The sequence below is a fragment of the Dreissena polymorpha genome, chromosome 2, assembly GCF_020536995.1.
Source record: "Dreissena polymorpha isolate Duluth1 chromosome 2, UMN_Dpol_1.0, whole genome shotgun sequence".
In the NCBI taxonomy this organism is placed as follows: Eukaryota; Metazoa; Mollusca; class Bivalvia; order Myida; family Dreissenidae; genus Dreissena; species Dreissena polymorpha.
Window position 1 is genome coordinate 122,973,921 of NC_068356.1, and position 14,715 is coordinate 122,988,635.

The 14,715-nt window shown below is 38.0% G+C and overlaps 1 protein-coding gene across 1 annotated transcript; it reads left to right on the forward strand.

Annotated features, from left to right (window-relative positions):
• The first annotated feature begins 2,913 nt into the window (after nucleotides 1-2,913).
• LOC127870040 (nucleolar protein 58-like) lies at nucleotides 2,914-7,277 on the forward strand. Its single transcript, XM_052412701.1, has 4 exons — nucleotides 2,914-2,979; nucleotides 5,509-5,886; nucleotides 6,161-6,224; nucleotides 7,216-7,277. Exons 1-4 carry the CDS (start codon nucleotides 2,914-2,916, stop codon nucleotides 7,275-7,277), a joined length of 570 nt encoding a protein of 189 aa, XP_052268661.1.
• The last annotated feature ends 7,438 nt before the right edge of the window (nucleotides 7,278-14,715 follow it).

Below are 14,715 nucleotides of genomic sequence, written 5' to 3' on the forward strand. Positions count from 1 at the left end.
GTATTTCAAGTGACACTATCTCAGGGACCCGGTATGTCGGTATAAAGTATCACAGAGTATACATATATAAAAAATAATTGGGTCATGGGGACCCAGATACGAGGTTTAAAGTAAAAAAATGTATATGTTATTTGTCTGCAGAAATAACTAGATATATTAAGTTTTGAGTTATATATAGGTTGTTGAAGGTAATTCGCATAAAACACGCTATTTTTCAGTTGGATACTAGCATGGGAAAGGGAAGTACCCAACACTCCGGAAATATATCACAGACCCTATATTTAACCCAGTATGAGTATATATATATATATATATATATATATATATATATATATATATATATATATATATATATATATATATTCACGAGAATATATATATAACCATTCAAATAGTCCTTGAGTCGAATGCTATTCGCCCTTAAGAGAAATATTTGTTTATCTGCTGGCATATACTTATTTATTTGATCAAACCACTTATTTATGACAGTACATGGGTTTTTCTTCCATTTTGGGGTGACTTTCACATTGAAATTCCAAAATTTCTATTGTGGGAATTTTTTTATCCCAAGAATAATCAAAATGGGAGAAAACAATTTTAGTATAAATGTGTAATGGCCATTTAATAAAATGTTTCATTAGATAAAGAGACGCAATGTATACATGTTTGATCATTTTAACTATTGTGTACAGTACGTTGAGTAGATTTGTTTTGATTATTGCTTTGAAGATTAGCTTTGTTTGTAAGATACTTGCATGTGAAACACTGTCAGAACTCATAGCCACGATATGAATTGGATTGATTTAATTTTGATATAAAGAATTATGCTCTGAAAAGAGGTTATATTAACTATCCATGCATCATTTATCACGAAAAAATAACACTCACATGATTCTTGTGTATACATGTAGGAGCACAGCAAATGCACAAGATGTCAGTATATATGAATTGATTTATTCAACACAAGTGTAAACAGGCATATCGTTTATTTTTATTTATTAAAAAATATGAATCTCTGTATTACATTGTAAAAGTATATTAATAAAAAATGAAATTAACAATAAAACAATCTCTATTAACAGTTCTTGGTCATTGGGAAAGGAAGAACTTAATGTTTTAGATTTTCGGACATGAAACTGTGTTCACACTAAAATTTTGATCCATTTTCTCATGAACTAATGACTTTGATCAGGATTTCAAAGTTTGAATGATAGAAAGTTGCGGAAAGGGTCTAACATAACGGAAAGGGCCATTCAATGTATATTTTTTTAAATAAAAGTAAAATTTCCCTTAAATTGAACAGTGTCAGTGGTCTATACGAAACAAACGGGTGTCAGTTCTCAGGAACCACAGGTTCGATTCTCTACCTCAACGAAGTCTTCTTTCACGTTACACCGAGGTGCAGTTAAAAAAGGTTTTCACAGAAAAAGCTCTTGTTTTAACTGGTATACTTCTATGGTTGGTAGGAAGTCAGCATGTTTTTTTATGATGGCATAAAGGCTTAATTTGGATTACTTGTTTCTTGGGCATGATTGAAAGTGTATACTTAAATGCAATTACAAACATTGTTCTTGATTACATAATAGAAACAAACATGACATGATGAATATTTGTATACGTTATTATCTTGTAAATAGTTGAAGAAAATTTACCTACGTATTTAATTAATGTGATAGCATAATTTATTTATAGATAGATCACACATAATGTAAAAGTGTTTTACTTGAGTCTTATATCAAATGTCAAATTGTACTCCTTTAATGCTTTGCATCAATGGGTTTGTTGTTCAATGTTGGTGATAATAGCAATGTAGGCGGTCCATACTGTAACTTTCAGTCATAAGACATTTATTTCGGAACAAAAAGATTTTTTATTGCTGTATTCTTTCATATTATTTCATATTACATATGTTTTTTCGTTTTTTCCAACACTATCAAACTTTTACTTTAATACTTCAGAGAAAGTCAATACTAAGACGTACAAGGCCTATTCCGAACACATCTGGTGCGTTGTCTTTAAAGGGATCTTTTTACGGTTTGGTAAATTGACAAAATTGAAAAAAGTTGTTTCAGATTCGCAAATTTTCGTTTTAGTTATGATATTTGTGAGGAAACACTATACCTAAACATTTACCATAGTCCAATAAAGCCATTATATGTATCTTTTGACGATTTCAAAACCTAAAAATTATAAAGCGTTGCAACGCAAAACGATTGAATAATTTGGAGAGTTCTGTTGCTGTCGTTTAAATTAACGAAACTACGAAGATTGCTTATATAAGGTATAAAATACTAAATTTGTGCATACCCGGCGGAATATCCGAGAGGGCTAATGCATTTTTACTTCAGACTAATTCCAGGACTCCGGGGGTCACTGGTCCGAGCCCTGGTACCGTCTACTTTTTTTTCCTTTTTTAAATTTTATTCTTGATTTTTTACTGGAGCTTTTAAGATCCAATGTTTACATTTATCAATATAAAGCATTTAATGACAAACTTCAAAATATGCCAAAATCTGTGAAAAGGCCCCTTTAAAGGTTCTTACTTATATGTCAAAGTCCGGATTCTTGAATTATGTGTACGTAGTATGCCATCACGATGCTAGAAGTTTGAAAACATTCTGACTACCGGGGATACAGGTATAACAAAGAAAAGGCATGTACAGTGTTTTTCCGATTCGATATCTCCATATCAGAAAATTGTCAATATTGTTCTTATCGTAACAAATGCGAAAACCAAAAGCGTTTTTTGTGAAAACAAATTTGCACACGCATTTCATTGTGAACCGCATCAGTGATGAAACACACCAATTCACAGTTTCTATACAAATATTCAAATTTGTACAGACAGTTTTATTTTTCATAGGTTCGAAGTGACGTGTGAATAACCAAGTGTAAATATTATTTTAGATTATAATGAATTACAAATATGGTCGTAATTTAGCTGCCTTACAGGACTGCGAACCTCGAGAGAAACGGAGAGTAAGTCAATTTCTATAAGGCCTCGTGCTTTCAAATAACATGTACAATCCGTTAAAACAACGGAATTCGTACTCCATGAAACTTTTTATGGTTTTACATTGTGAAGGTATATGTGTAAATAGATAAGTGAGAAAACAATTTATTTAATATATGCATTGAGTATTACAGTGCCAAAATGATTTATCGCTATTTAACAACCAAGTAACATCGGTTTATAAGTTCTATATATAATTAATTGACGAAATCGTTCGCGAGAGTAGACCCAGATTTGTTTGTAACCGATAAAAACATTCGATTCTACTTTGATCTGATTCATACTTTTGAAATCAAAATGAGACATATATTTCACTCAGGATTGAGGAGATTTCCGAAATAAGTCTATTATGATCCATTCGAGATTTGGCTTGTCCGGATTATCTCTTATGCCTCAGTCACAAATAATCCGGTCGCCGGTCGATGTGTTCGATCTCCAGGCATCGGAACGGCTGGACACGTTGTAGCCGTCCGCTTCCGATGAGTGACACAGTTTAATACATCAGTCACAAATAGAGACCGATCACCGTCCGATCAGCGGACGACGTTTTTTTCCGCTCATCGAACTGGCGCCCGGCCGATGATTGCACGGACTCCGGGCCAATTTGAAGCATCGGGCGGCGTCCGGATTAGTTCTATGTCTCATTTAACATTTTACACGACGTCGGACCCTGTAAGGAATCGAGTTGAGATCGAAAAAAGATCGAACGATCATTGCACGGTTATCGCCCGGCGATCGCCCGACATCGAATTCGTTGTACGTGTAACAGGACGAGCTCCGTCTGGAGTCCGTAAGTCATCTCGCGGAGGCCCTCCGTAAATCAGCCGGTCGTCGGCCGAGGTATATATACCTGGGAAATACTTTGATTTTTGTCGATACGCGTACAATTAATCCGATGTAGGGCGATCGCCGGGCTGTAACCGTGCGTTGATCGTCCGATCTTTTTTCGATCTCAGCTCGATTTCTTCCAGGGCCAGGTCCCGACGTCGGGTAAAATTTGAAGTGAGACTTAAAATTAATACGGACGCCGCACGGTGCTACAAAATGACCCGGTGTCCGTGCGATTATCGGCCGGGCGCCAGCCCGATGAGCGGAAAAATACGTCGCCCGCTGATCGGACGGTGATCGGTCACTATTTGTGACTGAGGTATCATGCCTCAGTCACAAATAATCCGGTACCCGGCCGATGTGTCCGATCTCCAGGCATCGGGAAGACTGGACACGTCGGAGCCGTCTGCCGTCCGATGAGTGACAAAGTTCTCAGTCACAAATAGACACCGATCACCGTCCGATCAGCGGCCGACGTTTTTTTTCCGCTCATCGGGCTGGCGCCGGCCGATGATCGCACGCACATCGGGTCATATTGTAGCATCGGGCGGCGTCCGGATTAATTTTTTATATCACAGTTTGTTTTACCCGACATCGGGCCCGGGAAGGAATCGAGTTGAGATCGAAAAAAGATCGGACAATCAACGAACGGTTATCGCTCGGCGTGCGCCCGACATCGGATTCATTGTACGTGTATCATAACGAGCATCGTCCGGCGTCCGTCGGGCACCGATACACGTTCAATGAATCCGATGTCGGGCGATCGCCGGGCGATAGCCGTGCGTTGATCGTCCGATCTTGTTTCGATCTCGACTCGATTCCTTCCCCGGCCCGACGTCGGGTAAAATTTTAGTTGAGACTTAAAATTAATCCGGACGCCGCCCGATGCTACAAATTGGCCCGGTTTCCGTGCGAACATCGGCCGGTCGCCAGCCCGATGAGCGAAAAAATACGTCGGTCGCTGATCGGACGATGATCGGTGTCTATTTGTGACTGAGGTATGAGGTATAAGCAAATACCAGTTGGCATTTAACAACACTGCAACACAAGTATTATTTTTAACTCTCATTTTTAAAGACTTGAGTTCTTATCGCACTTCATGCTCTTATTGAAAAATATGTGTTGGATTTGTTTTCCTTTTTCACTAAACGATAAAATCAATGTTGCAGTGTTACTGGATATATATATTTTAGAACAAGATTGGAATACAAATTGTTTTTGTATATGTCTATATTTTGAGGGAATATCGTCTATATGCCACGTTCGAATGCATATTTAAACAATACACAACTATTTGTACTCACGGAGAACTTCAAGTATTACTGAATATATGTAGTTTTGTTCATATAATATCCAGATTATTTCAACAATCAACAGTCAGCGGTCTAAAGAAAATCTGATCGTAGAATAAAGTATGTGATCGTAACCATATGTTTATTTATATTTGTATTACACAGATAACAAAGACAGTGAAGACGAGTATTTGATCCACAATCAACCGAACCTGAGTGTTAGACAAATAAGAGCTGTATAACCACAATATAGCTGGACAGTGTTCGTATAGTGGTGTGCAAACGTAGCCACAAAATACTCGGATTCAATTTGAACAATAATAATTATGGCCGACAAAAAATTGGCGGGCAAGTTAAAAAAAAAATCAAATCAAGGATGATAATAATGTTGATGACGGTGAGGAGGAGAAAAAGAATAAAAAGAAAAAGAAGGAGACGAAGGAGATGAAGAAGGACGAGAGGAAGAAGAAGGAGGAGAATGTGGTGGAGGAGGAGGAGGAGGAAGAGAAGGCTGTTGCTGCTTCTTCTACTCCTTCTTTTTCTGATGATTGGGTATCTTGTCAAGATTTTGATAATAATGTTGATGACGGTAAGGAGGAGAAGAAGAATAAAAAGAAAAAGAAGGAGACGAAGGAGATGAAGAAGGACGAGAGGAAGAAGAAGGAGGAAAATGTGGTGGAGGAGGAGGAGGAGGAGGCGGCGGAAGAGGAGGCTGTTGCTGCTTCTTCTCCTTCTTCTTCTTCTGATGATTGTGTATCTTTTCAAGATTTCAAAGATTGTTTTGCTTATTCATGTATAGAGCACCAGGAGGCTGGCCCAAGACTACAAGAAGGACAATTTTAATATACAGAGTCTCAGTAAAAGGCAAAGAAACACATCGTTGGACAAAAATCGATAACAGTAAAGAAAAACACGCTGAGATCAGACTAATAGAGAAACTCAAAATAGAAATAAAGGCACCAATAGACGAAAAACGGTATGAATTTGATTTCGTTTTATTATAGTTGAAAGGGTTTTCATATCACAGCTACTGGACACACAGGGGCCAACAATGTATCATGAGAGGCGATTAAATCATAGTCACGTGTTTGGTATGCACCGACAATGGCCCGTGTTATAAAAACTATTTAACATTATTATATAAATAATTCAATAGCATTGTCGAGTGAAATAAATTATGTCGTATAAAATTTATTTTAGAATGTATAATTTACGGTAGTGTATAAGTCTAAATGTTAGTTTTGTGTTCAAAATTTTTGTACTCGATGAGTATTTAACATGCATTCAATCATTTTTACTGATAAGATACGTTTAAAAGGCGAAATCGTCCCACTTACCTTTTTTCATAACACTTATGTGTTCGTTTGTCAAAGAGTGTGTTCAGAATACCACCCCCGCATTGTGTGCATACTGTCGGACGCGATGTGCCTGTATTTAAGAAGCAACGCGTTACCGTGCCAAATAGTTTCTAATACCCCCGTCACACTAGGCCCCGTTTTCACTACGTCCTCAACAATATGCCAGGACGCAGTGCGAACGTGTACAACGTAGCGAGGACGCAGTAGACACGGCTTTGCGCGTGGTACGGTCTTCATGGACGTGAAGGAAGTGGGTGAACTTTGAACATGTTCAAAACTTACGTGGCGAGGACGTGGTCTAATCAGGACGTGGTAAGAACTAAGTAAGGTAATAGTAATGACGTAGCTAAAACCTAGTAAGAACCTCATAGACGAAATACATGCGTAGTGCAGACGTGGGCGAGTGTGTGACGTTCGCATCAAGTTGTCTCTAGATTGTCACTACGTTCTTGCTACGTCCATCGGGTTATCACTTCGACCCTTACACGCTAGTATTGTGACAATGATACGTCCCTTCTACGTTTCATAAGACCGCATTAGGTTCTTAGTACGTTCTACCGGTGCTTATAACGTCTAAGGTACGTTTGCAGCAGGCTCTAGCCACGACCATGCCATGTCCTGTTGGTCGAGTATAAAAACTGGATCCATTTTTCTTTCACTTCCATTTCAATATAGAATGGGAAACCAAGAACTTCTCCAGCATGTTGTATTGGCTGGACAACAGGCTCTTCTCGATGGACAGGTCGCACTAATGCTTGTGAGAAGGATAAGGCGGAGAAGAAATAGAAGACAGCCCAGGTCTTGCTGAAGACCGACTTATGGCAGAATTAAGAATGGAAGATCAGCAGTCATTCTTCAATTTTCTTAGAATCCCTCCTGAAATGTTTGATGAGCTTCTCAACCGAGTTGGTCCAAAATGTCAGGGGCCAGACACCCCCTGCAGGAAAGCGCTGGATCCAGGTCTGAAATTTGCGATTACGTTACGACACTTGGCATCTGGCGACATGTACCCGTCCTTGCAGTACGCCTTTTGAGTTGATAGGAACACAATATCTTTGTTTATTCATGAAGTGTGCCGGGCAATCGTTGACGAATATAAGGACGAAGTCACATCATACCCAACATCACAAGTCGAATGGCGCACTATTTTGGAAGAGTTTAAGACAAAGTGGAATGTGCGCCACGCCTGCGGAGCAATTGATGGCAAACATGTGGCTATCAGATGCCCAAATAACACTTGATCATTGTTTCACAATTACAAAGGCTTCTTTTCGGTGGTTCTTCTGGCTTTGTTGGACGCTCATTATAAGTTTGTGTGGACAGATATTAGTGGATACGGGTCCATGTCTGACGCCCAGATATACAACGAGTCCGCATTGAAGAAGTGTTTAGAAAATGGAACAATCGGATTTCCAGATCCAGACCCAATAACAAAATGATGATCAGGACATGCCATATTTTATCTTGGGTGACATCAACGCGGTGAGAACGTGATGAGCGCGTGGTAAGAACGCAGTGCTATCTTGGCGGTCGTAGTAGCAACCTAGTACGAGCGTAGTTAAAGCATAGCACGAACGTGTTGGACGTGGTACCCGCCTGAATACACGCGCAATAAGAACATAGTGGGAACGTGTTGGACGCAGTAAAAACTTAGCGCAAACGTAGTATGAGCGTAGCTGGAACTTGAGATTGCACGTTTTAATATTTTTACCCCGTCCTCGCTACGTCCTACGACGTTTTCAGGACGCAGCGCTGTCTTCATAGACGTGGTCAAGTGTGACGGGGGCTTATCGGATGTGACATTAAAGCGAGATTATACAATTTTGTCAAATATGTATTAATTTATATACAAGAGCACCGCCTTGCGGGTGCAGACCGCTCATCTATTTTCTTTTTAAAGGTGAAGGGACTCTCAATTTCAATCAAAAAGGAGGAAGGGCTGGAGTGAAGAGGGGTGTATAGTGTGGGGTGTGGACATTTATTACATTATCTTCCAAAAATGCGGGAAAAAATGCAAAAATAAATCGGGGTGGGGGGGGGGGGGGTGGGGGGATTCTTGGGTGCGATGGTTGGACAGTATTTCAAAAATAAAATAATAAAAATAAAAAATTGTGTTTTTTAAACCGTTTCAAAAAAAAATTGGGGGTGGGGGGTGGGATGGGGGGGGGGGAGTAAAGTGTGAGGGTGTGGTTGTCACTTGTGAGATTATCTAAAAATAAAATTAGGGGGGGGGGGGGGGGGAGATTCGGTGGGGAGGAGGGAGGGGGGAGGGCACGGGGGATGGTTTGGGTGGAGTCTATTGTGGTATGTCAGGTAAGAGTAGTTTTTTCAAAGTATCAATCAAATATAATCATAAATAATGAAGTTGTGGAAATTTTAGCAAAATTTAATCATTTGACCTTGAGGGTCAAGGTCATTCAAAGGTCAAGGTAAAATTCAACTTGCCAGGTACAGTAACCTCATGATAGCATGAAAGTATTTGAAGTTTGAAAGCAATAGCCTTGTTACTTTAGAAGTAAAGTGGATCGAAACACAAAATTTAACCATATATTCAAAGTTACTAAGTCAAAAAAGGGGCCATAATTCGGTCAAAATGACAACCAGAGTTATGCAACGTGTCCTTCTACTGTACCCTAATGATAGTTTGCGAGTGTTCCAAGTTGAAAGCAATATCTTTGATACTTAAGGGGTAAAGTGGACCAAAACACAAAACTTAACCAAATTTTCAATTTTCTAAGTATAAAGGGCCCATAATTCCGTCCAAACGCCAGTCAGAGTTACATAACTTTGCCTGCACAGTCCCCTTATGATAGTAAGTTTTGCAAGTATGAAAGCAATAGCTTTGATACTTAAGGAATAAAATGGACCTAAACACAAAACTTAACCAAAATTTTCAATTTTCTAAGTATAAAAAGGGCACATAATTCTGTCAAAATGCACGCCAGAGTTATCTAACTTTACCTGCCCAGTCCCCTTATGATGGTAAGTAAGTGTACCAAGTTTGAATGCAATAGCATTGATACTTTCTGAGAAAAGTGGACCAAAACGCAAAACTTAACCGGACGCCAACGCCGACGCCGACGTGATGACAATAGCTCAGATTTTTTTCCCAAAAAATAGATGAGCTAAAAAAGTTTTAAAAAAACCTTATGAAACACATATTTCAATATAAATTAAATAAGTTAAGAAGAACATGTGTCGGTAAATGGGAAATAAGCCAGATATTTAATTCTGAAATCGAAAATGTCTGTACAGTCGAATTCGCCAGCATGTAAATCATGCATGTACGATGTGAATCTTAATTTAGTTTAACGGTTCATTTTAAATTCTTGCAACGATCTATTCATACGACACACGAACACTAACTAAAAGACGAATGCTTCGATTATTGCAGGAAATTATTTACGAAATATCTTCGTCACAATCTGCTCGGGGCGCTTATTTGTTTTTGTTGCATTATATGAAATTCGTCTTCAATGTATAATTTTGTTTGCCTATTGTGTGTTATTGTAACATATATTATCAATATATTACAATTTAACACATAAACAAAATCGTATAATCTCGCTTTAATTGTTTCCCGGCGAACGGAATGAGTAAAAAGAGAAATTAACCTTCAGTGTTGTGTCATCTTTGCTGCAGCCGGTTATCACGTCGACAGTATCTTATGTTACCTACGAACAGCTTGCGTCGATATTGTGGTGCTCAATACATTTCATAATAACAATAAATTTGAGGCAACTGTGTGTTTTACTTCTAAAAATTCTCGTTATGATACATAACGACCTACGTTTTTCTCCTTACACAAATTTCACTTCAGAAAACCAATGAATACTTTAAAAAGGAAACAAAATCCAAGATATTGGTCTTTCTTTCAATCATAATATTCTAATGATAGCAATAGGAGGAAAGTAGACAAGGCACTGTTTGCACATAATGTATATCCTCAAATGCGATTTGCTCCTCACTCTCGTGATACATCGTTGGCGCCCAGTGGTACTTAAAGAAATGCATAAACGATTGCATACCTTAATGCAAGAATACGATTTTCCACGCTTTCTAATGCGGAGCACTCGATATGGTTTGATTTGATGTCACGGTCGTACGTTGTTTTTTTTTGCATTTCTCTGCGTTGTAATAGCATCTTGGTGTTTTGCTTTTGTAAATCGGCAATATTCTGATAAAGATATATACGCTTCAACGAATTGTTAGGAAGATTTAAAAAGACCATATGCTTTATTAACATGACTAAAAGATATATTTATGTTAAAAATACAAAAGATTGTCATTATAATTATTATTATAGCAAGATCGTAAACATTAGTAGCTTCCATCTCGTTTTAAATAACAATGGCATTTGTTTTTCATTTTTTCAATAATTAAGGAATAAATATTGAAGTAATTATTATTCTGTCATTTTATATGGATATATATTCAAACGTAAAATCATATAAAAAACTGTGAGTATATGGAGTGGCATTTATATCATACTTATAACAGTTTGTTTATATGACCATGTATATTTCACTTATTTATCGTCATTAAGTTCATTCACTCTAAAATATATAAATAGTTAATTGTAACCATTGAGAAGCTCGTACATTTTCTCTTCCATCTCTGCAGCCGAAAGTCAACTCCGATTGCTGATGGTACAGTCTTTGTCGAGGTCTACATCAGCTTTTCCCCGTGCACTCCGTGTTCAAGTGCACTAGAAGAGTTCATACAAGATTACAAACAACTTGCCTTTAAGATTTTTTACAGTAACCTCTATATGTATCCCAAGGCAAAGGGTGGCCCCATGGAACTCCTAAAGATCGGCGTTCGGTTACATCCAGTAATCGGAGAAGAGATGTGGGAAGACTTCCTTACGGCAAACCGTGTACCGGAGAAGGAACAGAAGAAATGGTTGGATGTTGTGAATTCGACAGATAGGAAAACTAGGGAAAATAAAGACAAAGAATTATTTTTAGAACTCAAAAAAACAATTCTCACACATACCTGCACAAGGCCCAAGCTGAAGGAAAACGTGCATCATTGGTGTACGATTTAAAACTCCACATTGGCGATACAATATTTACAGTGGATAATCTACCGGCAGACGAGAAAGAGGAGGGTGAGGAGGAGGAGGACGACGATTGTTGATGATGAAGACGAGGAGCTCCCGAAGTAACGCCATCACGCTCCGAGAACAGCATCAACATGCAAGTAGGCTATGCAGTACCAGTGCGCCGCGCCGACCTCAAGTCCCGAGCTGGGAGCAGCCGCTCTCTTTTTGGGAATGTAGAAGGTGTATGATCCAATGTAATCTCATCTATTTGATCCTTACTTTTAATGCTACATAAATAACTTTAACTTTGTTGGTTTTTTGTTCGGTAAAACATGACATTCCTCTGGTGAAAATATAATATTCGAATATTTTTACCACTTCGAACATGTTATTGTTGTGGCCTTGGTGTTCACTTCAAAAATATGTTTAGTTTTTTCAATATGTTTATGTATTCACTACTTACAATAATTTTGTATATTTGTTACACTCTTATAATCCGCACGAAGACTCTTTGATTTATAAGTATAAAAATTCTTATTTTTTTATTTGAATTTTTTTAACTATGATACTGTATAATCGTGTTATAACAGTTTGTGACGTATTTCTCTTGGGCGATTAAAACTCCCGCGTAGGTGAAAATAGTGACTTCATGGAAAATACGTGTCTGATCCTTTATGAAAACATGTCCGCCGATGATGTAAACTATAAAAAGGTAAAGGTCTTTTTAATTATAGTGTCACCCCTATTGAAAGGGCCAGCCAATTTGACTTATAAGACACTTTTTGCGTGTATACCATGTACCTCCCAACTCCTATCACTATGCCAGGCGCCAGGCGGATGGAAGTCGGTAACCATTCATTTTAAACATTCGCGGCTCACGAATCGGCCATATCGGAACAAGTCCCATGACAAACATCCATCGTTCCACAAACGCTCCCTATGGGGCTCGAACCTTCGACCACCCGATCCCGAGGTGGACGCCTTATCCACTAGGCCACGGCGACCGGTTAAACTATAATGATCTACTGATTTGCATGATCTCCTTACAAACCGGTTAGGGAATAGATTGTCAACTCTCTGTAAATAATGCAGCGTATGTATTGAAAACGGGCGCATAGACACGGCCGTTAATCACGGGTGCACACTCTTCTTTGAGATGTCCTTAATAAACGAACCAAATCTACTTCCGAAGAGGCGCCAGGGACCGAACGCTTTTAAAAATACATTTAGGAATATACAGGGTTAACATATTTATTTATTTTTTCTTCAACATATTCTAATTATTTTAAAAATCCGACAAAGTAGTGTGATTCAGCGAAGATTAATCCATCCGCGAATGTAAAGAAACAAACAATCACATCCTATTTGTAAATGTGAGGACATTTATCAGTTGTTACATGGTGTTTTTTTTCCAAAAAATGCATGTGCTAAGGGCAAATTTAAATGTAATTAAATCACTAACGACATCAAACGATTGCTTTCAACATTCACGTTACCAAATTATCTATCAATCTATCGATCGGCAAGAAGCAAACATTTTTGTGAACGCAACAACTTATATATAATTTGTTATCTTTTTATGTTATTGTTTGACGATATCGAATTTTTCTCATTGGGTCCATGCAAGCATGGGAGCTATCGGTAAATGGCTTTTAAACCAGAAGAAAACATTAACTCTTAAACAATAGGCACTACTTAAATGCCTTTTTACCAACATCCGCACAGAGCTTTGACTAGACCCAGCATATGTGAGAGCAAATTGTGTAATGCTGTTAACCAATCTCCACGCAGAGTGGTCGTTCCATGCTCGCACATACTGGTTCCATTCAAATCTCTGCTGAAGTTTGCTGTTCACAGATCACTTGGTTTCGGTAGTTTGTGGTTGCACCAGTTTCACGAAATCGATTACATTTATATGCTAAAACAAAGTCCGTGATGTTTAAATTCACACTTAGCTTGAATGCATCCAGTTTCAAATTAAACTTTAATATTTAAACACATGCAAAATAGAATATAATTTTGAAACCCACTTGACTTTAGATAATGAAAAACATACAGTTCAATTGAGATTTCGATTGTGGTCGCATCATTTAGAAATAGAAAGTGGAAGATTTAATAATATTAACGTCAGTAATCGTGAACTAGTGGTATGGTTGAATCTGAATTTCATATTCTATGTGTTAGCCAAACTGATCCCCAATGTGGGAACGTTCTTTCGAGCTCCCCCAAAGACACAAAGTACTGGTTCTACCCAGGCCCAAGACTCATTGAATAGTCAAATTGCGGCGCTGTTCCAGAGGAGCCCTGCAATTAATAAAAAATGATGAAACATAGCATACAGCTATCATTTATACCTTAAACTATTTCGATAAAATACGTCATAAGACTTAAAACGTGTCTTTAAACTTAAAAGTATCGAAATGTATATATATATTTTCCAATGACCAAGCCTAAAGATATTATGAATGATTGTGTCTTCGTAGTTGTTTCAAATTTCTTTACATTACTTTAGATTGTTTACAAAAAATAATATTCACTTGTGTCAATATTCGCTTTATTCAAATTGACAAGAACCTTATGCAAACTGATCCAAGATACCATTACTGCCGAGGTTTTGAGTAAGTTTCATGAAGATTGGACACAACATATGACTTATAGGGTACACATGATTTACTATAGCAATATACAAATAACTGCGCGTCACCTGGAAGCAATTTTTTTAACAGGCAAAAATTATTTTCCAACTCCGCCGAGAAACAATAGAACAACAAGATATGTGTTTGTCAGAAACACAATGCCCCCTTTTGCGCCGCTTTGAAGCTATATGTTTTACCTTGAAGGATGACCTTGACCTTTCACCACTCAAAATGTGCAGCTCCATGAGATACACATGCATGCCAAATATCAAGTTGCTATCTTCAATATAGCAAAAGTTATGGCAAATGTTAAAAGTTTAACGCAAACACCCAAACAACGCAACAAACCAACAGACAAGCCAAAAACAATATGTCCCCCACTATAGTGGTGGGAGACATAAAAATGAGCAAGTTTCATGAAGATTGGACAAAATACTTCTCGAGTATTCACACGCTTTTTCTGTAATTTTGAGACTCACCGGTGACACTCACTTTTGAACTCGGCCTATAAATCATTGGGACAAGAGTTCTGACCAAGTTT